Source organism: Abrus precatorius, unplaced genomic scaffold (genome assembly GCF_003935025.1).
Source record: "Abrus precatorius isolate BTA unplaced genomic scaffold, Abrus_2018 Scaffold153, whole genome shotgun sequence".
In the NCBI taxonomy this organism is placed as follows: domain Eukaryota; kingdom Viridiplantae; phylum Streptophyta; class Magnoliopsida; order Fabales; family Fabaceae; genus Abrus; species Abrus precatorius.
In genome coordinates this window covers 1,128,968-1,152,422 of record NW_020874351.1, presented here as the reverse complement: position 1 = coordinate 1,152,422, position 23,455 = coordinate 1,128,968, and the positions used below count along the sequence as shown (strand labels likewise).

Sequence of the window (23,455 nt, the reverse complement as noted above, 5' to 3'; positions counted from 1 at the left end):
AATAAGTTGTAATAAATGTTAGTAAAATATAAAAATAGAATAAAATAAAATGTAATAAATGTCAACATCTCTCCTTCCCTGCTTTTCCTTGTATAACTCATTCTATCCCATGAATTTATATAACTTCAATGGAAACCAGCTTTAAAATATTAGAAAGAAAGTGTAATCCACTTGCATATAATATATTAAAATAATTAGACAAAAGTTAAAACATATTAAATGGGTTAAGGATTTGACAAGAACAAGCCAATAAACCACATATTGTCCTCCACCTCCTCCTTTCTTCTTTCTTTCTTTCTGCCTCAACAGTCTCTATCTACCTTCTGGTTTGGCTGAAAAGACCTTAGAATCAGTATTTTGTTTTGTTTTTGTTAGTCTACTCATATGTCTGATATCTCATGTGTGAGGTCTTCATTCACCAACATAGACCAATTAACAGATGATGTTTTAATAGAAATCTTCACAAGACTGCCATTTAGATCCACTGCTAGATGCAAGAGAGTGTGCAAACGCTGGTTAGATTTGATTTCAAATCCTCAATTTCCAACAGAATTCATATGTCGCCAACACTCTCTCTTTGAGGCCTACTTGATATACCTTTCACCCCATGAACTCATGCTTTCTTTCCTACCTCCTTTTCCACCCCAATCTTTGGAACATTTGGGCTTCAATGACCAAAACCAGAAGGCCCCTTTAGCTCCAGACATGCTGATAAAAGGAAACGTATGTGGGTGTTCTAATGGCTTGTTTTTGTGCTGCAACAACAGATACACAGCAGGTCGTGACTTCTATGTCTATGATCCTCTCATCCAGAAATGCAGACAGGTAGCTCCTTCTCTTGAAAGGGGTAAGGAAACTTTATACGCTGTTGGCTTCGTTTCCGATCCTTATTATCATCTAGAAGGAACAAAACCATCACTGAATCCTAATCGGTGCTTTTGGGTGGTGATCATGAGATCCTTCATAAGAACTGAGTATCAGTTTGTAGTAGAGGTTTTCTCCTCAGAGATAGGAGTATGGAGAAAAGTGGTTGTGACTTGCATAGATGGCTTTGCTTTTGCTCCTCATTGGTTGCTAAGTTTTGCCTATGAAAAATGTTTGTATTTCATGGGGAGGACTAGTATTTTTGTGTTTGATCCTCTTAATCTTTATAATTATACCATTGGTTATCCTGAAGGTGCTGATGCTATGGATATAATGAGCTTTGGGTACCTTGGGCGCTCTTGTGGGAGTTTGAGGATTGCTGATATTGGGCATAATGATTTGAGAGTGTGGGAACTGTTAGGCTCTCAAAATTGGCATTTGTTGCACAGGACCAATCTCTCAGCACATCTACCTGCTGTATTTTGCACTAATTATTATAAGCGCGTAGGGGGGTTTCATCCCTATGATGGGGACATTGTTTACTTGCATTCCTATGCTGATGGTGTTTTTGCTGCCAACTTACAGACTAACAAATTTGAGGCCATTCCTGGTTATGAGAAATCAGATATTAGTCCCTTTCAACTAGAGCTGCCATCTTTGGTTCCATCCATAGAACAACTATATTATTAGATGCTCAGTTTTTTAAGTTTTGAATTATATGGTTATACTCTGTAAACTTTTTTTTTTATGAGGACGGGAAGTCATAATGTCATTGTCATAATTGGGATCAAATATGCCTAAAATGTATCAGATTATGATTTAATTAAATATATCATTTAAAATTTTAATTTGGATGTCATATTTTGAGATTTTATTTTAAATTAAGATGGTTAATTTCTATTATGTTTTTTATTTGATCACTTTAGTTTCGTCTTATGTTTAGAGATTTTATCTTTATTGTATTAGTCCATATATAAATATTCATAATAGACCATATCTAATTTTTTTTACTATTGAATAATAATACTTTTCTTTCTGGAAATTTTTGAGTCAAAAGAGTATTTCACAATTAGAAAGTACCAAGGTGTTCTTCCTGCTCCTTTTGCTCTCCATACTTTGTCATTTGAAATAGCTAAACTTGTTGAGGGATTTGTCCATTAAAGTTGGTTTTATAGCAAGTCTGATAAAACAGTTGCCAGTTTGCACCCAGAAGAAACGGACAAAAGCATATAGACGACATTTGGGGACCACGGGGAGCATAAATATTTATTGAAGGGCGGAGAGGACAATTATTTGAGGATCAAAAGCCATGCAAGAAAGTTAGAGACTTTTGGCATACTATTCAAACTTGGTTAATGTTTTTAGGACCTGCATTCAGTCCAGCATTGGATGTCTAATTATAAACAAAAATAGCCGCACTAAAATAAAAATAAAGAAAACAATAAAAAAATTTTTTGTGCACAATATGCTTAAAACAAATTTAATTTGTTTAAACAAATTTTGCTTCTTTATTTTTTCAATTCTTCCTTCCTGCCATGCGTAACACTGCCTCTTCATTCTCTCTATATCCAACTCTCTTCCTCTTGTACAACTCCCTCTTCCTCCATACCCAATCCCTTCTTCCTCTCTCCACTCCCATACCTAACTTTGCCTTTTCTCTCCATACCTAACTCTTTCATCCCTTTTTTTCCCACTCTTATACTACTTGCCCTCCTGAACTCTACCCATCCCCAACCCTTATCTTCCCTCACATCCTACCCCCCTCCTTCCTCATGAAATATTTTTTGTTGTTTTTTTTTATTTTTGTTTAAACAAAAATAAAATTAGATATCTAGTTTTCGCGCTAACTAAATTGCATCAATTTCTCACTCTCATCCGTTTCACGATTAAGATTCTATTTAATTTATAAACAATAAAAACATTAATTTTAAAATTATTAATTTTTAGTGAGAAAATATTTACTTTTTTATTTTTTTAAAAAGATAACAAAAAACCTAAATAAAAGATATAAAAGACAGTAATATCATTTACATTATTTAATGTTGTCACCTTCTCCTTTTAATGTTAAATATCCAAATAAAAAAGAAGTTTGATTCTCCTTCTCCTCCCTTCTCCTTCCCTCTTTTCCCCTTCAAACCTTTTCCCTCCTTTCTCCTCTAAACTCTCAAACAAAGCCTAACTCACCAAATAATAAATATATTATATATAACTTACATATAAATAATTATTATATTCGATTTGCTAAAAGTAAAGAAGCAAATAATCGTGAAGATCAGTAACTACTATAATTAAATCAAAAGGAGATCACTAGCATCATCTCACTATCCAATTCCTCAAGGAATTCATATAAAAAGCTAATGCTTGATCAAATACTAATGAAATTTTACCTATGTTTCTCTTTATTATTTTCAACTGGCAACGTAAAAACTAATTGAAAAACTCAGATTGATTTGATGGATTGCGATTCATTTAGATTTTTATACCGCTTAGAATGTTAAGCCAGCAAGCAACTTCACTTTTCCACAGCATATTGCACATACATTTGTCAAACAAACAATATAAATATTTTGAAGGAACAAATCCCAATCAGATAACATCACCGAGAGCAACAGTTAAAGGATGATTTTAACAACATTTTTATGAACACAATTCTGATTACCATCAAACAAATTTCTGGCCTGGAGTACACACAGTATCACTCACATTACGTTTCTTTAACTAGTAATTTTAAAGCAAATTTTGCAACAAGACAAAGGAGTGACAACATTACCCTTGAACAATAGACAAAATAATAAGTTCATAAATGCAAAGATCACTTCTGTAAAGGTCTTCCACTAATTTGTGTTCTCCAAGTTAATAAGGGTACCCGATCCTATACAATGCAGGACAAACCCCAAAAAGAACAAAAATCCCAAAACAAGAACCTGATTCCAATGTAGTGTGGTAAAGGCTCTAATCATAGTTATCATCATTACCACCCTTCTTCTTACTCTTGCGGTATTTTTCCTCAACTTGCTTCGCCTCTACCACAGCGGTGTCAGCCACCTTCCTGAGGTTAGGAACTTGATAATTCTGAGCCAAGTAAACCCCAAACACTGTCCCTGCAATGAAAGAGAAGCAACTCCTGATTATACCCATGACAGATGCTTGAGTGCTTGCTTGCAGTGAATATCTGATATTTGCAAGGATCAGTTTTGCAAGAATCACTGTCAGAAAGAAGCAAATCAGCATCAGGCCAAAATCATCCGAGAATTCATCTCTTTATGTGGTTCCATTTCATCTTTAAACATACTGGTTATTATTATCAGGTTCCATCTTCTCAAAGTACACCAACCTTTATATAAACATTAAATGATTCATTGAACACAGATGAGGAAATGTATGAAAGCTCAACTTCATTCACATAAGGAATATCCTAATTATCTGTCCACACATTATATAGACGATGCAAAGAGCAATTTTGTTATCAGGTTTCAGTTTCACCTTCTCAAATAAATTACTCTTCCCTTTGTATAAATCTAAATGATACGTGCGAGAGAAAAATTGTTTTTACTTCACTCTATTCACAAAATATTAATAACAGATTGAAAGAAGAAAACTAGGAACCCAAAAACAAGATTACGATGAGTAGCTCCTTGCCAATCAATTAATGGAATACAATAAATCAAGCATTTTTCCCCCAAAATTTTGAAATAAGATTCCATAAATCCTGCGTAGATATACAATTCCCTTTCCAATAAACACATCCATAGATAAGACAAACGAGTAACGAAATATCGTACCCAATCGTGGGAGGTTGTCACTTGTCGATATTGATTTGATTTCGCGAGTTACCAAAACGAAACGATGGATAAATTTCGAGATTCTGTTGGTATGTCAATTGAGTGAAACTGAAATTCTGCAAAACCTAGCACGATCCAGGGTAGAAGACGATTGCGGAACAACGCAGCACCGCCATATCCTATTCTTCACAATTAAAAACGAATCGTTTCGCAGTGATGCTTAATCGTTTTGAAACATATGATTTAAATGTTATTAATATTAACTTTTTTAATAAATCTTACTGACCATTGTCTTTATCCCTAAAAACATTAGTTAAAGAATAGAAAGCAATTCTTTTACTAAAAAATTAAATTATAATGCATTAAAAGTAAACTAGTATATTATTTTTTATTTAATTTTCGAAATTTAATTTTTTAATTATATATACATGATTAAAAGTTATGTTAAAAATTATTTACATATAATTAAAAATTAAAAAAATTATTCACATAATATCAAATTCATGTATATATATAACTGTCTAAATTATGTTAAATTTAATATATACAATAATGGAAAATGGGTATCATTTTTAATATAACCTATAAAGTAGATACAGAGGTAGTGACCAACACATCAGATAAACTTTTAGAAGACGTGAATGCCTAATATCCAGTTTATATAATTCATTCAAGATATAATAATAAAGTATTTTTTATCATATATATTCTTTTACTAAATAGTTTATTATAAAGTTATTCAATTAAAGTTAAAGATTTTTAATTATAATAAAGATTATAAAAAAATGTCTTTATAATTTACTTTAAATTGTTCTTATGATATGATTATTACAAATATAATATTAATAATCTAGATAGATTAATATATACATATATTATAATATTTATTGGATGAATATTAGTAAATCTTATTTATTAATTTATATATATAAATAATATATATGGAGATCTGATCATTAAATTGATTTAAATCAATTTTTTTTATAAACTAATATTAACTTATATTATCAATAAAAATTCTTTAAAAGAAATATAATTTTTAACATAAAATTATTATAATAATTAACGATCATATTTTTATTTATAGAATTTTAAGTTTGATTTTTACAGTATTCATAAATATTAATTTTATATTTTAAATATTTTTTATAATTTAATCTATAACAATTTTGGCCTTCAAAATATTTTTAAATTTTAGTAAAATTATCATATCTTTCTTTATAAATAGAATCAATATTATTTGTATGATTTGTGCTAATTATTAGAATGGAACTGTAATTTTTGTTTTCAATAGTATTTCTATCCTTATCATAAATGTAATTATAAAAATAATATTTGTTACCATCACTTAAAATGAACTATTAATATAAATTTGAGAATAAAGATAACTATTAATGTTATTATCTCACTTAAATTCAATATTATACATGTAATAAGTTATTTATTATATTTTAATTTTAAACATATATTGAGCAGTTAAATAAATATTGAATATATTAAATAATTTTAGGATTAATGATAATTCAATAAAAAAATTTATCAACTCTAAATAATGAATTTAATCTCAATAATAAAAATTAAAATATTGATCAAGACAATTAAATAAAAAATAAAATAAGTTTTCTTAAATTTTTTTGCATGAAAAAAAATCTCTCTTTTACTATTTCTTTTTACTCCTGTTCTTTCTTTCAATTTTGTGTCTTTTCATTTTCTTTCTTAAACCAAACATACGTATTTCATTTATAAGGAGAGAGAGGGAGATTCATGAATCACAACAAAATATATTGAAGAGTGTATTTAAAAAACAAAAGTGTCTTTAATACTTTTAAAAAAATTGTCAAAGGATTAACCATTCACTAGTTTTTCTTTTTTGTTGAGAAAAAACAAACGTCCAATTACTAGCTTAACCACCAACCCAAAGAAATGCATTTACATAGAACCATTAACTAGCTTCACTCCGAAATGATAATCCTTGCATTTCCTCAAATATAGAAAAGAAGAAACGTAATCTTTTATGGGCTTGCCGTTGCAGTAATGCTTAGGAGGAGTATGATAACAAGGGTCCATTGAGAAATCTCGTTCACAGGATGGAAAATGGGTCTTATTATTTACCAACTTATAAAGAAGCCATGGCTTCAAATGTCCCAATCCTTGAGCAACATAGCCAAAAGTAGACAGAGAGGTAGTCACCAACACGTCAGATAAACTTAGCAGATACATGTCCACCCAAGCTTTCATATTATGCTTATTGTCATTAAATTTTTGATGCTCTTCATGACTTGGTTGATAAACTTGTACTATTTCCCCAGTAACAGTTGGTTTTTCCAGATACATTGTCCGTAAATTCTCACCATATTCTGGATATAAAGATGCCACAAGAACAGCCTTAACAGTTTTGTTTTTCCCAGTAGAAGGTGATGAAGTTTGGGAACTCACTTCTGGCAGTAGCTTATGCTTCATGGTGCAATTTAAAACTAAGTCCATAACGGTTTGTTGTGGAGTGGAAACAGGATTAAATACTCTTATCTGGATTCCTACCCTCTCATTTGCCTCGGCCAGGTGTGCCTCATAGAAATTGCTAATTAGTTTCCATGCATCATTTGAAGGGTGAAAAAGGTAGCGTCCCAAATGGTGGAATACTGTGTCTTTTTCTGGGAATATTTTGGTAATCTCTTGGTTGAAAAAGGGGTTCATGAACAGAGAAGGGACAAAATATTGATCAGACCTCAAAATCAACAAAGGGACCTTATGGAGAAGATCTTGACTATGGTCACAGTGAAAAAGTTTCTCAGGATCACTGCGGGTGTGTTGTAGATTAATAAAGAGAGTTGAAGGTAAATGCTCCTTTGAATTGTTAGCACTGTCCTTCTCTAACATGATCTGATATTTTTCTATATGCTTTTCATTCCGAAAATGAGATTTCTCAGGCAATATCCAAGTTGAATTGATAAATGGCTCGCAAAATAGGCCATGTTTGTCTTTCCCAAATTTAACAAGTAGCACTCGATCAGTGAGAACAGCATAAAGAAATGTTGCAGCCATGCTAATCATTTGGTTCCCCAAACCATTGACAGGTGTCCAAATAATGTATTTACACATTTCTTTAACACCACTGTTCTTGGAGCGTACAATTTCTATCATGCTTCTGTCGTAAGCTCTACCATAAGGACCACACTTTCTATGAATTTCTTCGTAGTTTCGTAGTTTAGATATCAGATATGGAGAAGGTTTGTGGGGTGAAGCTTTGTGGTATAAATGGGACTGCACCCTGCTTAAGCATGATGTTTCATCAAATCCAGAAGCTAAGAGTCCATCAAGAAGTTTATCTGTCACCTTGTCATCTGGGATCACAGTTTGTGGGGTCGAGTCATTTGTTGAACTGGTTAATGATGCATTTTTTGAACCTGCATTTTTGGTACAAAATATCATAGTTAAGTAGAGGAAAAGTAAAGTGATTTTTTATCCTTACGAAACAAACAGGCAAATAGAAGTTTGAAAGAAAAAAGTTAGAGAAACTCATGCAAAAGGGTGTTACAATGTTACTTACTACTGACGTGGTAATCATTATTCTGTTTTTTTCCTCCTAAGCTCTCATGAGTTGTATTTTGGACTGTTCCTCCAAATAATCCAAAGCCATTAGTTGTAACGTTTTGAGTTGTTCCACTCTCTTCTTGTAGTTTGTCTTTAGAAAAACTCTCGAAAAGCTCGAAACTTGAGTTTCGGTACATTAAAGTAACTATTATTACAACAGGGAAAACTATGAAAAACATTACAAACAACATTCTTAGTCTCATGGAATTCAGTCCTGTCTGGTCCATTGCGGTTTGAAGTACTTCACTATGAGGTGCCAAGCTTTAATGAAAATAATATAACCCTTTGTAATAGTGAAGAATGCTCATAATTAAGATCTACGAACAATGAGGAAAACCAAGATTAAGTACAATTTCTTCCATCTAGGATGAAGTCAAGAAGCATAATTCATGTAAAAATCCTCAACTCAATAAAAAAAAAAAAAGAGAACCAAGCCACGGGGAACTCCATCATCAAGTTTCATTTTTTTTTATCTTTTTCACATATCTGATTCGTAATTAACAAGAGATTCTGATTAAAAGCACTCAATCAAAGAGTCTCTCAGATCATATATGATCACCAGATAGCAATAAATTATTATTGGAGATTGATTAATTGAAACTTTAACTTAATTATCTACTGTTAGTGAAAAGTGAAAACACACCATTGCTATTTTTCATTAAGCGCAAGTTTAAAAAACAATTAGAGGAAAAAAAATAAACATGAATCAAATTAAGAGGGTAAAAAGAAAACGAATACCTCGGGGCAGAAGACATGTTTTTGCAAAGGGCTCCACCAAAACAACCTTCTGTGTAACAATCCTGAGTCAACTTTTTATAATAGACATATGCATGTGGTATTGAAGATCCACTTTATATTTGGAATTTTAATTTGTCTATTTTTATTAAACTGACATTTATTACTTTCCTTTTAGGAGGGAAAGAGGAGTTTAGAAAGAAGAGGAGGAAAGATAAAACTTTTATTTTAAATAAATGCATTTTAATTTATAATATTTATATAAAACCATAAATTATAATGGTTATAATGTATTATTTATTATATATCATAAATAATACATATTTTTATTGATTTTAAAATGCGTCTTTTTTTTCCCTTAAAGTATATCCTATCCAAACAATTATTAAATATTTGTTTGAGCTATTTTTTATAATTTTTTAAATATGTACCTAAATGTACACAATAAAAAAATAAAGAAAATAAAAAGTTTATCATTAAAAATATAATATTTAATAATATTATTAATATTTACAAATCTTAATAAAAAATTTATATATAAATTTTTATTTGTTATCTTTAACAACGCGTTAAAAAGCCAAATTTCTGTGCATTTATGGGACCAGACACTATAGACAAAATCTTGCCCTAAATGCCAATAATCCAACTCATACGCGCTACTCATTAAAAAATGAATCATGATGAATTTGTGCTCATCATGATTGAAGTTGGGGTTCATATTCTTTTCTTTTTTAATTTCATGGAGGAACTACAGGCTAACAGCACGGTCAAAAATGGCCGAATTTGAGAGGATACAAAATCAACATGGTTAATTGGATAAAATAATTGGATTGGCTCTACAAGGTAAACAAAACATGATTTCAACCCAATTTGAGATTCAGCAGTCTGAGCCTTTGAAGGGTCGATCCACAATCTTAAAAATGCTATACTTAATTATCATGATGATTAAATTTCCATTTTTAAAATATTGAGATATTATTTTAAAATAAATACTACCTAGCTATATTAATTCAAGTTTTTAAATACAAGTAATTAAATAAAATACTTAAATTAATATTTTTAAAATATTAACTGCATAAGTAAATAATACTCAGGTTGTATTAATTTAGAATCAAATCAACAGAAATATAAAGTATATAATCATGAAACAACTGCAACAACACCTAGTTACAGTGGAAGTGAGATATGAGGGCAAATTTTGCTTACAATGCGAGGAACTTGGATCTAAGAATTCTCTCTAAAAAGGACTATACTCAAGTCAAAGACCAAAAAGAAACTACGTAGAAGCATTCACCAGTTTCACTCCAAAACAATAATCCTTGCATTCCTTCAAAACAAAATCTTCTATGGGCTTTCCGTTGCAGTAATGCATGGGAGGAACATGATAGCAAGGCTCCGATGAGAACTCCCGTTCACAGGATGAAAAATGAGTATCGTTATTGACTAGCTTGTGAAGAAGCCATGGCTTCAAATTTCCCAAGCCTTGAGCAACATAACCAAAAGTAGACCTAGAGGTAGTCACCAACACGTCAGATAAACTTAGTAGCTAGATACATTTCCATCCAATCCTTCATATTATGCATATTATCATAAAACTTTTGATGCCCTTCATGACTTGGCTGATAAACTTGTATTATTTCACCTGTAACAGCTGGTTTCTTAAGATACACAGTCCTTAAATTATCACCATATTCTGGATATAAAGAGATATAAAGATGCCACAAGAACAGCCCTTACAGTGTTTTTTCCTCTAGAAGATACTGAATTTTGCATACCTATTTTCGGAAGTAGCGTATGCTTTATGGTGCAGCTTAAAACTAGATCCATAACTGGTTGTTGTGGAGTGGAAACGGGATTAAATAGTCTTATTTGGATGCCTACCCTCTCATCTGCCTTGGCCAAGTGTGCTTGATAGTGCCTGCTGATTAGTTCCCAAGCTTCATTTGAAGGGTGAAAAAGGGAGCGTCCCAAATGGTGGAAAACTGTCTTTTTCAGGGAACAGTTTGGAAATCTCTTGGTTGAAATATGGGGTCATGAATAGAGAAGGGACAAAATATTGGTCAGACTGCATAATCAACCAAGGAAGATGTTGATTATGATCACAGTGAAAATATTTCGCAGGATCATTGCCAGTGTTGTAGATTAATAAAGAGAGCTGAAGGTCGAATGTATATATAAGAAAATGTTGTAAGAAGTTATATAAATTTATAGGATTAATATATTAATAATATTAAATATTATACTTTTTAATAAAAATTAATAAATAAAGTGGAACAGGGTTATTTCATTTCACTTTTCCCAATAGTAAAGACAATCTTGCTCCAAATGCAAATACTATAATCATATACAATCCCACTAAACTAGTTGCCGCGCTCTAATTAAAAGTATATTAATTTCTTCCCACATCTATAAATGAATTAACTTGAGAGTCATGTTCTTAGCCACTTGGAAGCTTCATTATCTAATGAGATTTTATATAAAATGGTTTGTTCTAAATTCCTTCAATCTGAACATAAAAGCTCATCAACACGGTGAAGCAAGTGGCATAAGATACTATTCTGGGCAATGAAATTTCTTAGGCATTTTCAGCTTTAATATTGTTATATGAGGATTATAGAAAGACGACGTTGTCTTCACAAGAAATGGGAAATTTGTGTTGGAGGTACAAGATCCAAAAATAATTTATTTATTTATTTATAAAAAAACATCATACAAGCACCAGATTAGTCTTTTGACGTGCTTTTTAATGATGAATCTATTAGGATTAGGGCGTTGTGTGGCTGATTAATCTCGGGACATGTAACAAATAAATTTCAGCAAAATTATATTTTAACATCATTTAATCCCTTACAAATTTTATCATTTAAAATTTAATGGAAATTAGTGTTTACTCCTCCTAAACTTTATCTCTCTTATAAAATGATACTCTAAACTTTAGTTTCGTTTCAAATTCAATTGTTCTTAATTTTATTCCCTTTGTAAATACATATTCTGAATTTTGATTTTTTCTCAATTATTTTTAAAGTTTTATCTTTTTTTACATAAATATACATTCTAAACTTTGATTTTGTTTCAACCAATCTTTAAATTGTAATCCTTTTGTAAATAGTTCTTTCTATTAAGTTAGAGTTAAATTACTACCAGAGATAAACTCAACTGTTTATTTAACTCAAATATCAACATTTTAGTAATTTAACTTCAACTTAGTAGATAATGTTATTTACAAACAAGATAAATTTAAGAATCAATTCAAACATAATTAAATTTATGATAATTCATTTATAAAGCAGCCCTGGATTAGGGAAATGAAATGTGGAGGAGGAGTTCACCAACATGTCCTTGAATTTTAATGATTTTGTAAACATCCGTATTTAGAATAGTTTTATACATTTGAAAGTAATGAAGCTTTATTAATTTTTAAATAAAAAGTTTACTATTTTCAGTTATTTAACATTAATCTAGTATTTTTTTAAAATTCCCTTTATAGCGATAAGGTTAATCTCTTTTATCTCACTTTCTTAGTTTCTTATGTCCAACTTTCTTCGAAAAATACACCCTTTTTCTAGAGACACACAAATATAATGTTTGACCTGTGTTTCAAAAAAAAAAAATACCAAAAAAAAAAAAAAAACTGCATGAGTGGTGTCTGAAGACATGCAAATTAAAAGCGCGCACGTGTGGCGTGGACACTTGTAACTACCATAACGGTATCATGTTCCTAAATCTACTCGAAACACCGCACAACGTTTCTCGTTCTACCAATCTCCTTTTCTCTCTCAATTCATCCTTCTTCATTCCTTTCCACACCGTATCTTTTTACAATCAAAACCTTAAACTTCATCACCGTAAGTTAATACCCAGAATTTTTTTCTGTTCATTTAATTTAGAGCATTTTTTTATTTATTTCGGGGATTAGTAAAATAACTTTTTCCATTGTTTTTTCAATCATGGAAATGAGAAGGGGAGAGGCTGCGAGGAATTTGGGAATGTAATTTGTTCAAAAACATTATGAATAAATTTTTGTTAGATTTGTGTTCGAGTCATTTTCATTTTCATTGTATGGACTGACGTTTATGAAAACATGTTTGATCATGTCAAATTATTATTACCAAGTTTCCTTGCTTGTGATTCTTTAAGCTACTCCGTTTTTTACATTGTATTTATTTTCTAAGGATTATTTTTCCACATTTTCTTTTTTTTTTCCCTTTGCATTTCATATTTATGTACAAGAGAAACTTTCTGACATGGCTGACATTGTCTGCATTATATTAGATAGAATACTAAGCTTTCTCATATGTCAGGAAACTTGTAGACTGAACTTTATTCCTGGCGGTCTCTATGTTATTTCCTCAAAATGTTTGACTCTGGTTACAAGTCACAGTATATTGGAGGCCAGAAGGAGAAGTTTGTAAGGTATATAATACATGACCACAATTTATTTTTAATGTTCTATTTGTGTTTAAATGTAACATGTTCAATATGATTTTGCTAAGCAATGGATATTTGTTCTGTTCCATTTTCTGGTTATATTCCACTTTGATTAATAAATAAGAAAAAAACTTAAGTGCAGTGTTATAGCTACTGTTGGCGTTATTCTCTTATCGGAATTGGAGTCTTATCTCTATAATCTACATAATATTGATCGCCATTAAATATCAACGCACTAGCATTAAAGGTTCGTACACAAGGTGAAATTATAATTTTCATTGAAAAACAACACTAACAGTGTTTATGGTATTGCACTTAAGTTTTGGCACAGTAAATATCGCAGAAGCTAAGTTATTAACATAAGCGTCTCTGAATCTGACAAACAGTGGATGATGTAGGTTGGATGATCTGGATTCCAATTTGTCTATGTCATCTGGTTCAAGTGGGATGAAGAAATTAAGATTTAACTTAGATTCTTTGCCTCTGCCTCTTCCTGGTCGTGGAAGAAAAAAAGCATCGAAATCCTTTAGGCTAGGAGTCAAGAAGGGTTCAGATGGACTCAAGACATTTGGAAGATCACTCAAAAGTGGAGTCACTTTTGCAGTATTCCCAGAAGATCTTAAAGTCTCAGAGAAAAAAGTATTTGATCCTCAAGATAAGAACCTTCTCTATTGGAACAAGTTTTTCGAGATTCTATGCATTTTTTCTGTAGCTTGTGATCCATTCTTCTTCTATCTTCCTTATTTCAACCACAAATCATTTTGTCTCGCCATAGACAACAAGCTAGCACGTTTTGCCGTTACATTAAGAACAATATGTGATGTCGTTTATCTTCTCCGCATAAGTTTTCAATTCCGCACTGCTTATATTGCACCTTCATCTCGAGTATTTGGACGAGGTGAACTTGTCATTGATCCTGCACAAATTGCCAAGAGATATTTACAACGTTACTTCATTGTTGACTTCATTTCTGTGCTGCCTATGCCACAGGTTTGAGAAACTATCCGTGCTCCCCTTTAAGCCACTAGTTTGCATCTATATATGTTTGTGTATAATACTTAACGTTTCACCTTTTCTTTGTATAATATTTAGGTGAAATTTGAAGAATTATGAAATTAGTGAGAAGCTTTGAATAAAAGGAATATATACTGCATTGCAATGCATGAAAGGTTATGTAGGCAAGCTTAATAAAATAGCATACAAGGATTCTTCCATCTTTTATTTTATCCCACAAGAAGATTATTTGTAGTTTTCTCATGAAGTACTATTATAAGACAGTGATTGTATATTTACCACTTTTTGGCTAATTTTAGTAGTCACTCATTGCGCTAACCTTAACAATTGTTAACTGCTACTAAAATCGACCTATGATGTCATCAAGAGGTTGGTGATTCAGGTTAGATTTGGAAATTTCTTTGCCAATGTGGTTCAATTATCTTCATGTTTGCCGCAGATTATAGTGTGGAAATATCTTTACAGAACAGGACGTGTAGAGGTATTGGCCACAAAAACGGCACTGTTGAGAATTGTCATCTTGCAATATTTTCCAAGATTTCTACGCTTTATACCTTTAGCTTCAGAAGTTAAAAAAACAGCTGGTGTTTTCTCTGAAAACGCATTGCTCGGTGCCATGTACTATTTGATCTGGTATATGCTTGCTAGTCATGTAAGTCCATGTTGTAAAGCAATCCTTCTTTTCTGATTCTCTTTTGCTGCACAGTACGTACATGAATTGATTAATAGTAATATTGACATAAAGATTACTGCAGGATCACACTAATAGTCACTATTATTTAATTTGTACACATACAAGTAAACAAACTTGGCACATTTCTTTAATATGAATGATTATTAACTAATGTATGCCTTGTTTGCTTAAATAAGACCAGTTGCATTGGACTTGCGTATAAACTGATCAATTTAGTCGGTCCTGGAAGCGAAATTATCCCAAACTCTTGATTGCCTGTTAAATAAAGGTTAAACTATAATTTTTGGTCCTTATATTTTTTAGGTTAAAAATTAAACATGTCCTGGTACTTCTAAAACAAAACCATAATTCCAGTCTATTATTAGGGTCTCAATCAAAAGATTTTAAAATAAATTCCAGAAATGATGAAATTAATTTTCTAGAATATGTTTTGGAAACTAAAATCTAGAAGTGACAATAAAAAGGGTGGCAGAGACAGCACGAGATATATAACTTTTTTTTGTTGGAATGGCGAGACACATGAGATGGGTACGAGTGCCTAATCAAGTTTTAAGTATATGTAGTAATAAGTTAATTCTTCTGACTCAATTCCATAATGCCACAGATAACTGGCTCTGTCTGGTATTTGTTAGCCATCGAACGAAATGACACATGCTGGAAGAATGCTTGTAAAGAAGTGGATGGATGCAATACACATTTCTTGTATTGTGGGAGTTCCAACAAGCATCTGACAGGGTATGAAAGTTGGAGAAATGTCAGCGAAACTGTTCTTAAAAGTCGCTGCTTTGTTGAGGATGATACCTCAGCATTCAATTATGGAATCTTCTCTCAAGCTATACAGTCTGATATTGTGGCTTCCATTGAAGTCTTTCCTAAATTCTGTTACTGTTTATGGTGGGGGCTTCAAAATTTGAGGTATATTCCTTGTCTGATTAACAATATTATAATACCCGTCTAAATTTTCTCTATAGCAGATGTTAAGTAACCATTAGCTCCAAAAATTTCAGCCGTTATGGTTTCTGGAAGTTTGTTCTGATTCATGTTTTAAAACACATCTAAAAAAAAGACTTCTTGAATTTCAAGAATGGATAACCTCCAGGCCACACTACTTTACTATCTTGTGTTGGACTTTAGGGGCAGGAAGTATTGAACTCTCGACCACTTGATTTAAAAGACTTCGACACCATCTTCTGATTCAACTTTACCCATATTATTATGTCAACATTCACTTGATGCTTGCTTCAAAATGTTTGCCGCAGATTATAGTTTATTCAGTGTCATTTAAAGATGACATATTGACACTTAGCCCTCACATCTCCAACCAATACGGTTATCAATACGTATGTTTGGCAAGTTGGTGCAGAATTCTGTTGCTCTTTCTTACCTACTGTCTGCATCTAGCACGTGCATTTCAATAACCTGAAATTGCTGTGTTTCCGAGTTTTACTAACCTAAGCACCTTCTGTTTTGCATTTCACAGTACACTTGGTCAGGGGCTTCTAACCAGTACCTACCCTGGAGAGGTTATGTTTTCCATAGTAATAGCTATTTCGGGGCTTGTCCTTTTCGCTCTTCTGATTGGAAACATGCAGGTAAACAAAAAAGTTTGCGCTATGAATCTCTCTTTATCTATGATGATTATTGATATCTTGATCAACATTATACTTTAATAGTTAGTCACCACCACAAGATGAATGATTGAATAAAATTCTCACCTGAACAATGATAATATGCCAGTTTATGTGACTTAAGAACTGTTTTTTCTTTTTTTCTTTTTGGCAAAGATACATAGCGCAAGCGTTTATTTACCTACATTCTAACTCAAATCAATTAACTAGTTTAGGACTTGGGAGAGACGCTATATGAAATTTCTGTTCACACCCTTGCTCGACATAACTAAGACACCTGTATATACTTTTAAACAAAATGCTTTGGAAAAAGAGATGGTTATATTACTTATGCACATTCCAGTATTCTCTGTAACAACAGCAACATTTCAGTCGGTAAAAACAACAAAGTCAATGTTTATTTATGATTGTTTAATGTAGTCTTACAGCATCCACAATTACCACCATCTTCTCAGCTTCTCTTTTATTTGAAATGAAATAAGCATTCATATGACATATGAGCTTTGATATGATTAAGGGATGGGTCAAAGTCAAACTATTCTCATGCTTTAACATGATGTAACATACAAGTCCCCTCTCAGCAAAAGGAGAGTACTTTGAACAAAATTGTTATTTAGTTCTAATCTTTGTGTTATCGTGCAATTGGACAGACCTATCTTCAATCAATGTCAGTTCGTCTCGAGGAAATGAGGATCAAAAGACGTGACTCTGAGCAGTGGATGCACCATCGTTTGCTTCCTCCAGAGCTAAGGGAAAGGGTGAGACGCTATGACCAATACAAGTGGCTGAACACTCGAGGAGTAGATGAAGAGAGTTTGGTTCAAAGTCTACCAAAAGATCTAAGGAGAGATATCAAACGGCATCTTTGTTTGAATTTGGTTAGAAGGGTGAGTACGAATATAAAAACATTTCTTATGAGATGTCATCATATATATGACTGAGTGCTACTGCCACTTGTAAGTCTTCATTTCTCATCTGTCTTGTGTATATGTCATCATATATTCAGGTTCCTCTCTTTGCTAACATGGATGAACGGTTGCTTGATGCTATATGTGAGCGATTGAAGCCTAGTTTGTATACAGAAGCCACTTACATAGTTAGAGAAGGGGACCCAGTTAATGAGATGCTCTTCATCATTCGTGGTCGTCTAGAGAGTGTTACTACAGATGGAGGAAGAAGTGGATTTTTCAACAGAGGTCTTCTGAAAGAAAATGACTTCTGTGGAGAAGAGCTACTAACATGGGCATTGGACCCCAAATCTGCCGCTAACTTGCCATCATCAACAAGGACAGTGAAGGCTATAAATGAGGTTGAGGCATTTGCATTGGAAGCAGAGGAGTTGAAGTTTGTAGCTTCCCAGTTTAGGCACATTCACAGTAGACAGGTTCAGCACACTTTCCGTTTCTACTCACAGCAGTGGAGAACGTGGGCTGCAATATACATCCAAGCTGCATGGAGGCGGCATTGCAGGAGAAAGATTGCAGAGCAACGCCGGAAGGAGGAAGAAGAATTTTATGATTCTGATTGTGAAGGAAGTGATGATTCTGCAAGGGCCTTGGTCACGCGTAATGCATCTTCTTCTTCTTCTTCAAGGTTCGGACTTAGTGCAACCGTCTATGCTTCTCGCTTTGCCGCCAGTGCCCTCCGTGGTCATAGGCTTCGCGGTTCAAGTTCCAGGGAGCTGGTCAAACTCCAAAAGCCCCCAGAACCTGACTTCAGTGATCTAGATGAAAATTGATCCTCCTCCTCTTTCTGTTAAAATGCAAAATCTTGATGTATACTGCGAGTCCTTCAGATAGTACACTAGCTGCACTTGCAAGATACACACATTCGTCAGCTGATATCACTAACAGCCTTAGCTTACGCGGTGTGAAAATTTTTTGATGAATGACCTAGAACACGATTCTACATCTGTTAAATTTCCAAAGATATGAATTTTAGATATAATATCTAATTGCACGCCTTTTTTTACACATCTGCGGGTACCTAGTAATATATGTCAATATGATTCATGCGCATTCTTCCTGTCTCCTCTACCAAGTAAGGAAAATCATCTTTGTATTTGTGATGCAACTGGGCGAAACAAACAATACGGATTTCATGGTTAAGAAATGCAACATGATTCCACAAGATAGGGTTACACGGCCCTCTCTTCTAGGGGTATGCGGTATCCCATACTATTGTACACACTAACTATTGACATGCGCGGGTGGATGCCCACAACTGACGTGTTACAATTGAGTTTACAAAGTCTTCATATTTCTTTGCCAGAAATGGGCCACATCAGTTTCAAACTGAAAGAGAAAGAATAGAAAAATATTACATTTAAAGAATATTAAACATAAAAATTGGGCGCTTCTGCAGGAAATGCCTTCCCTGATTATATACGTGAGCATTCAACATCCACCGCATGCGAATGCTATAAAACACAATCTCCTCTAAAAGTATACTACTCAACTCCGCCATGCAGAAGATGCTTCCAAATCAAAATCTTCTTCCCACCACGTGCTTGCCTGTAATATCACACAATGCAGGCTAGAGATTTATAACTGAACTAGAGACATGGCCGAATAAGATTTAATATCTCACAATAAACCCAATGTAGTAGGAAACTGAATCAACACAATGCCCAAACCAAACATCAGGTTATGAATGAGTATCTTCATGGTCACTTGCATAAAAATTTTAAAAGGTGAATAGTTATGCAGGTTAGAATAATTAAATTAAGAATAATATTACATAAAACCCACAAGAAGTTGTACAAGAAGGCCTGCTTCATAGTACAACCATTGGTACTTTCAAGTAAACAAATAGGACAAGAGGAATTGAACGAAATCTGAAGGCACATTGAAACCTGTGCTGCCTCAACTTTGTGAACCGACTGTACAGAATTGACACTACATTTTGGTGCTATGTAGGACAGGAGCATTATAAGGATGCAATGTAGGATCACAGGAACATGCAAATTTTACCAGGGATAAAAAGAGCACTAACAAACAAGAAACAAGCATGCATATAGTTAACAGAAACTGACTAATAACAAGAAAACACCTTGTAGCCTCTTCGAAGAAATTGAAGAGAACTTCCCTCTTCTTCTTGAAGTCCCAAGACCCTCAACAATTCCTCTTTGGCCTATATCAGTCAATGGATTAATATGAAACTATTTACAATAATAAGCAAATGAGGTTAGGTCCATGAAATTACTTCACCAAGGGTGAAGCGGGTTGCACTTTCTGCTATGCAAGCATATGAACCATCTGCTTGTTTAAGCATCACCTGCCAGGGACCTGAACAGTTTATGTAGAAACAATTAGGTGCATCATCAATATCATCAGCAAAGAAAAGTATACTAGTTATACAATAAGAAACAAATATAAATTAAAATATATCTGGCATTAACTGCTGGCTAGATACAGTTTGTGTCATGCCTTTAATTACCATGTACTATGCACCAGAAAAGCTAGATATTGATTGCTCAGTAAGCGTTCTAAGTGATTCGCAACAAGCCAACACAATTATTCACAATAACCAAGTGCTACTGTTCAAAGAGTAATGGGTATTAAAAGAACAATATGGCAAAACTATTTCCCTGAATAATAAGGTGGTTTCTGAGTAGAAAATTTGTCCCTTGCTGCAAATGGATGTAAGTAATCACTTTCTTCTTTTATAAAATGAAATTAAAAAAAAAAACTGGAAAAAAGTTTTCCATGTCAGGCCTGATGCTAATATCAAATAAATGGTATAAAATTAGCAGTTTACCATACTTTTTCCTCAACTTTCTTAGTAGTGCATTACATTTCTTTTTTTTTTTGTATTAATCTCAATATTTATTTTACGTAATATGTGATTGCAGTATTAACATATTGAAAAAATTACGATCTGAGCATGCCCTTAGCCATATATGTACATTGTTTTTGTGCACACGCACATGTGAGTGGGAATGTGTGTCTCTCATATGCATGTGTATGTGTATGCAAATGCACGTATATGTTGTACACATATGTGACATACCCATATAAATATATTGTTTTACCTGGGTACTGGCGGAACACAGCTCCACTGTAATTGACAATGTAAGGTGCTATTGCAACTGTCTTAAAAGCAGAAAAAGAAGTAATCAATGCCTATTATTTGATAAAATATCAATATCTAGAGATAATTCAATAAAGAAGGGGTACCTTCGAATATTCTCTGATTCGAATGTAAAACACCGGAGTGAACTGAGAAAGAAAGCGGTAGTGCAAATCTTTGGTGGGGAAGCCCAGAAGGCCTAAATCAGCACTGTAAATTCAATAATTATTCTGTCAAACATAAGTATATGAAATAGTTAAGCACTTACGCATGTATGAAAACTCAACCAAAAAAAAAAGGAGTAGAGCATATACCGCAGTGTGTCTAGTTCAAGATTAAACAAAAGTGTTGGTGTTGATGTAGCAAAATTTTCCTGCAGAAGCCAAGTAGTTAAGGTAGAAAATATACATAAAACTAAAGCATCGAGGTGAAGCCAGGGTACAGAATAAATTATGCTCAATCACAGATAATTACATGGGTATAAAAAGCAGAACCTGAATCAAGTTTTTCCATTAAAGATATTGCTACTGTAAGGGATAGACTAGAAGCAAAACTCTATATTGCAGAAGATTGCATGCTGATTCAAATTCAAATGAAAGGACTCAAGTCAACATATATTACTGCATATTATTTATCACCAATGAACAAGAACTAAAAACAATTCTGACTAGAGAAGCCAAGACCAAGCCAATGCAGATTAAAGTGAAATTTCATTAGCACATTGAAGATTTGAAATGGAGAAAGGGTTCAGGAAAACTTCTAATGGCAGAGATACCATACCACATACTTCTCTATATAGGCAAGTTCACGTGTGCTGCAGTTAATGAATATGTAGAGTGACGGAGGCTCACTAGACTGCCATCGTCCTGCACTTGTACAAAAAGAAATTGTCAAAACATTATTACTTTATCACAAACAGGATTTGGTAAGTAGAACAATGTTATCATTTAGAAAACTACACTATTGCCATTTCCCCCAAGAACTAACCTTCATTGTCATCTTCAAAGTCAAAATCAAGGGTGTTCCTAACAGATCTAAAAAACGAAGTCATAGGTCCAGCAGGGACATCATCTAAGGAACCTAGGGTAATTCCATCAATCTGGAGAAAAATATAATGTCTACATTCAGAATCAATCCAAAAAAATTTTAGAAAATAGTTTAAATACTTCAGAATTTTCTGATGGTGCAATCTTTTGCAGGCACGATTTTGGAAAAATGTCATTAATTAAATGGAAATCAATTTATTAAATAGATGGGGAACAAATTCATTACGAGTTATTGTTAGATTACCGAATCCAGAGCTGCTTTGAACAACTGAGAGGCTCGGCGCTTCTCTGGTATATCAGGGAATACCTACAATCAGGCACAAATGTAGTAACATTTCCCCCCAAAAAAAGAGAGTAAAATATATACTTGAAAAGAAATACGTTTTGCTTCCGAAGGGAAGAAAAGAATGCATCTTCTTACTATGCAAGCTCTGGTCTCCATTTTTTCCCGGAGCTTTCTTACAACCGCCAAGGCAAGTTGAATGTTGGCATCAATGAACTCATCTGAAGATCCCTTGAAATATTTAGGAATTTGAGAAAATTATGTGCAGTATATTCAGACAAGCATTTCACACAAAACTCAAATAACTGTAAATTAGAACAGTTTCTTCAAACATGAAATCAGTGTTACTGTTAGCTTAGCACAAACCACATAGTATAGACACAAAAATCAATTAAACAGACTCATATGTAGATAATCACAGCCAATACAAAAGAAGCAGAGGAATAAGTGAAGTGAATGTAAAAATTTGCTATGCTAATGCATTCCTCACTTCGCTTCATGAAAACACCGCAAAGAATAGTACCTTATAAGAAGACACGTTGCTGGGCAAGGGCCTGCAAGGGAAAAATCAGGAAAACAAATGCGAGTTAGGTTATTTCGGAAATCGTTGTTCATTATTTGAGCAGATTCAAAGTGGAATGAACACACGCGGAAAATCGATTTCGAGGCGAAGTTTTCCATCTTGAATAGCATAGGCGAGGGAATTAGCAGCATCCGCGACGAGAACTTCGTAGGATTTCGGTTTGTATAAAGAGACACCGGCCTTCGGATCTGGCTTGGATCCTCCACCTTCTCTTCCAATTCCAACGCTTCGTATTTTGGCAGTGACCCTGCGCAGAGGTTGAGCGGAAGAAGAAGAAGAAGAAGAAAATTTCGTAGTGAAAGAAACAAATTGAAGTGGAGAAGAGCGAAGGCGAAGGAAGGTGAGGTTGAAAGGTGGAGATGAAACGGCCATCGACATAGCCATAGTGTTTGTGTTTTCTCTCAGCTCTGCAATGATGGATAGGAGCAGGACGATGACGTGTCCTCTTAACAGCGTCAGCAATCATGCATAGTTAATGATTAACTGGGCCGTAAACGGAATTATTGGGCCACCCTAGTTGGCCCAATTGATTGAATGCAACCAATCAAGGAGCCGAAAGGATGATAAAAATAAAGTTTAATTAAGCGTTTAATACTAAAAAAGTTTCATAATTTAGATTAAATTTTTATAAAATATTTTTTATATAATTTTTATATTTTTATAAATTTTTATTTTTAGTCTTGTGGTTGACATTTAACAGTAACTTTTATAAAAACAACAGTTTATAAAAAAGTAG

At 33.1% G+C, this 23,455-nt stretch overlaps 5 protein-coding genes and 1 pseudogene across 9 annotated transcripts; 2 read left to right on the top strand and 4 right to left on the bottom strand.

Moving 5' to 3' along the window:
• Positions 1–384: 384 nt before the first annotated feature.
• On the top strand, positions 385–1,554 carry LOC113857238 (F-box protein At5g07610-like). The gene has a single exon (XM_027489035.1). The coding sequence runs from the start codon at positions 385–387 to the stop codon at positions 1,552–1,554; it is 1,170 nt and encodes a 389-aa protein (XP_027344836.1).
• A 2,022-nt stretch (positions 1,555–3,576) lies between these two features.
• On the bottom strand, positions 3,577–4,851 carry LOC113857252. The gene is made up of 2 exons (XM_027489051.1): positions 4,647–4,851; positions 3,577–4,070 (listed from the first exon to the last, which is right to left on the bottom strand). Exon 2 carries the CDS (start codon positions 4,000–4,002, stop codon positions 3,817–3,819), a length of 186 nt encoding a protein of 61 aa, XP_027344852.1. The 5' UTR covers positions 4,003–4,070; positions 4,647–4,851; the 3' UTR covers positions 3,577–3,816.
• Positions 4,852–6,575: 1,724 nt separating this feature from the next.
• LOC113857237 (probable fucosyltransferase 7) lies at positions 6,576–8,464 on the bottom strand. The gene is made up of 2 exons (XM_027489034.1): positions 8,194–8,464; positions 6,576–8,050 (listed from the first exon to the last, which is right to left on the bottom strand). The coding sequence occupies exons 1-2, from the start codon at positions 8,462–8,464 to the stop codon at positions 6,576–6,578; spliced, it is 1,746 nt and encodes a 581-aa protein (XP_027344835.1).
• A 1,784-nt stretch (positions 8,465–10,248) lies between these two features.
• Positions 10,249–12,813, bottom strand: LOC113857236 (annotated as a pseudogene).
• A 513-nt stretch (positions 12,814–13,326) lies between these two features.
• LOC113857043 (putative cyclic nucleotide-gated ion channel 8) lies at positions 13,327–18,501 on the top strand. The gene is made up of 7 exons (XM_027488715.1): positions 13,327–13,385; positions 13,799–14,390; positions 14,854–15,066; positions 15,713–16,023; positions 16,589–16,700; positions 17,387–17,623; positions 17,743–18,501. The coding sequence occupies exons 1-7, from the start codon at positions 13,327–13,329 to the stop codon at positions 18,472–18,474; spliced, it is 2,256 nt and encodes a 751-aa protein (XP_027344516.1). The 3' UTR covers positions 18,475–18,501.
• LOC113857044 (protein LOW PSII ACCUMULATION 3, chloroplastic) lies at positions 17,183–23,156 on the bottom strand. Of its 5 annotated transcripts, XR_003503170.1 has the most exons (13): positions 22,787–23,156; positions 22,660–22,690; positions 22,275–22,367; positions 22,098–22,160; positions 21,795–21,906; positions 21,588–21,673; positions 21,122–21,180; positions 20,915–21,017; positions 20,770–20,830; positions 19,941–20,023; positions 19,788–19,868; positions 18,723–19,249; positions 17,193–18,543 (listed from the first exon to the last, which is right to left on the bottom strand). XR_003503170.1 is itself a non-coding variant. In XM_027488716.1 (12 exons), the coding sequence occupies exons 1-12, from the start codon at positions 23,101–23,103 to the stop codon at positions 19,190–19,192; spliced, it is 1,149 nt and encodes a 382-aa protein (XP_027344517.1). In that variant the 5' UTR covers positions 23,104–23,156; the 3' UTR covers positions 17,183–19,189. The 5 variants fall into 5 exon arrangements, 4 of the variants coding, with proteins under 4 accessions (XP_027344517.1, XP_027344519.1, XP_027344521.1 ...); XM_027488716.1 differs by having other exon boundaries at positions 17,183–19,249; XM_027488718.1 differs by having other exon boundaries at positions 18,487–19,249; positions 19,946–20,023; positions 22,787–23,152.
• Positions 23,157–23,455: the final 299 nt, after the last annotated feature.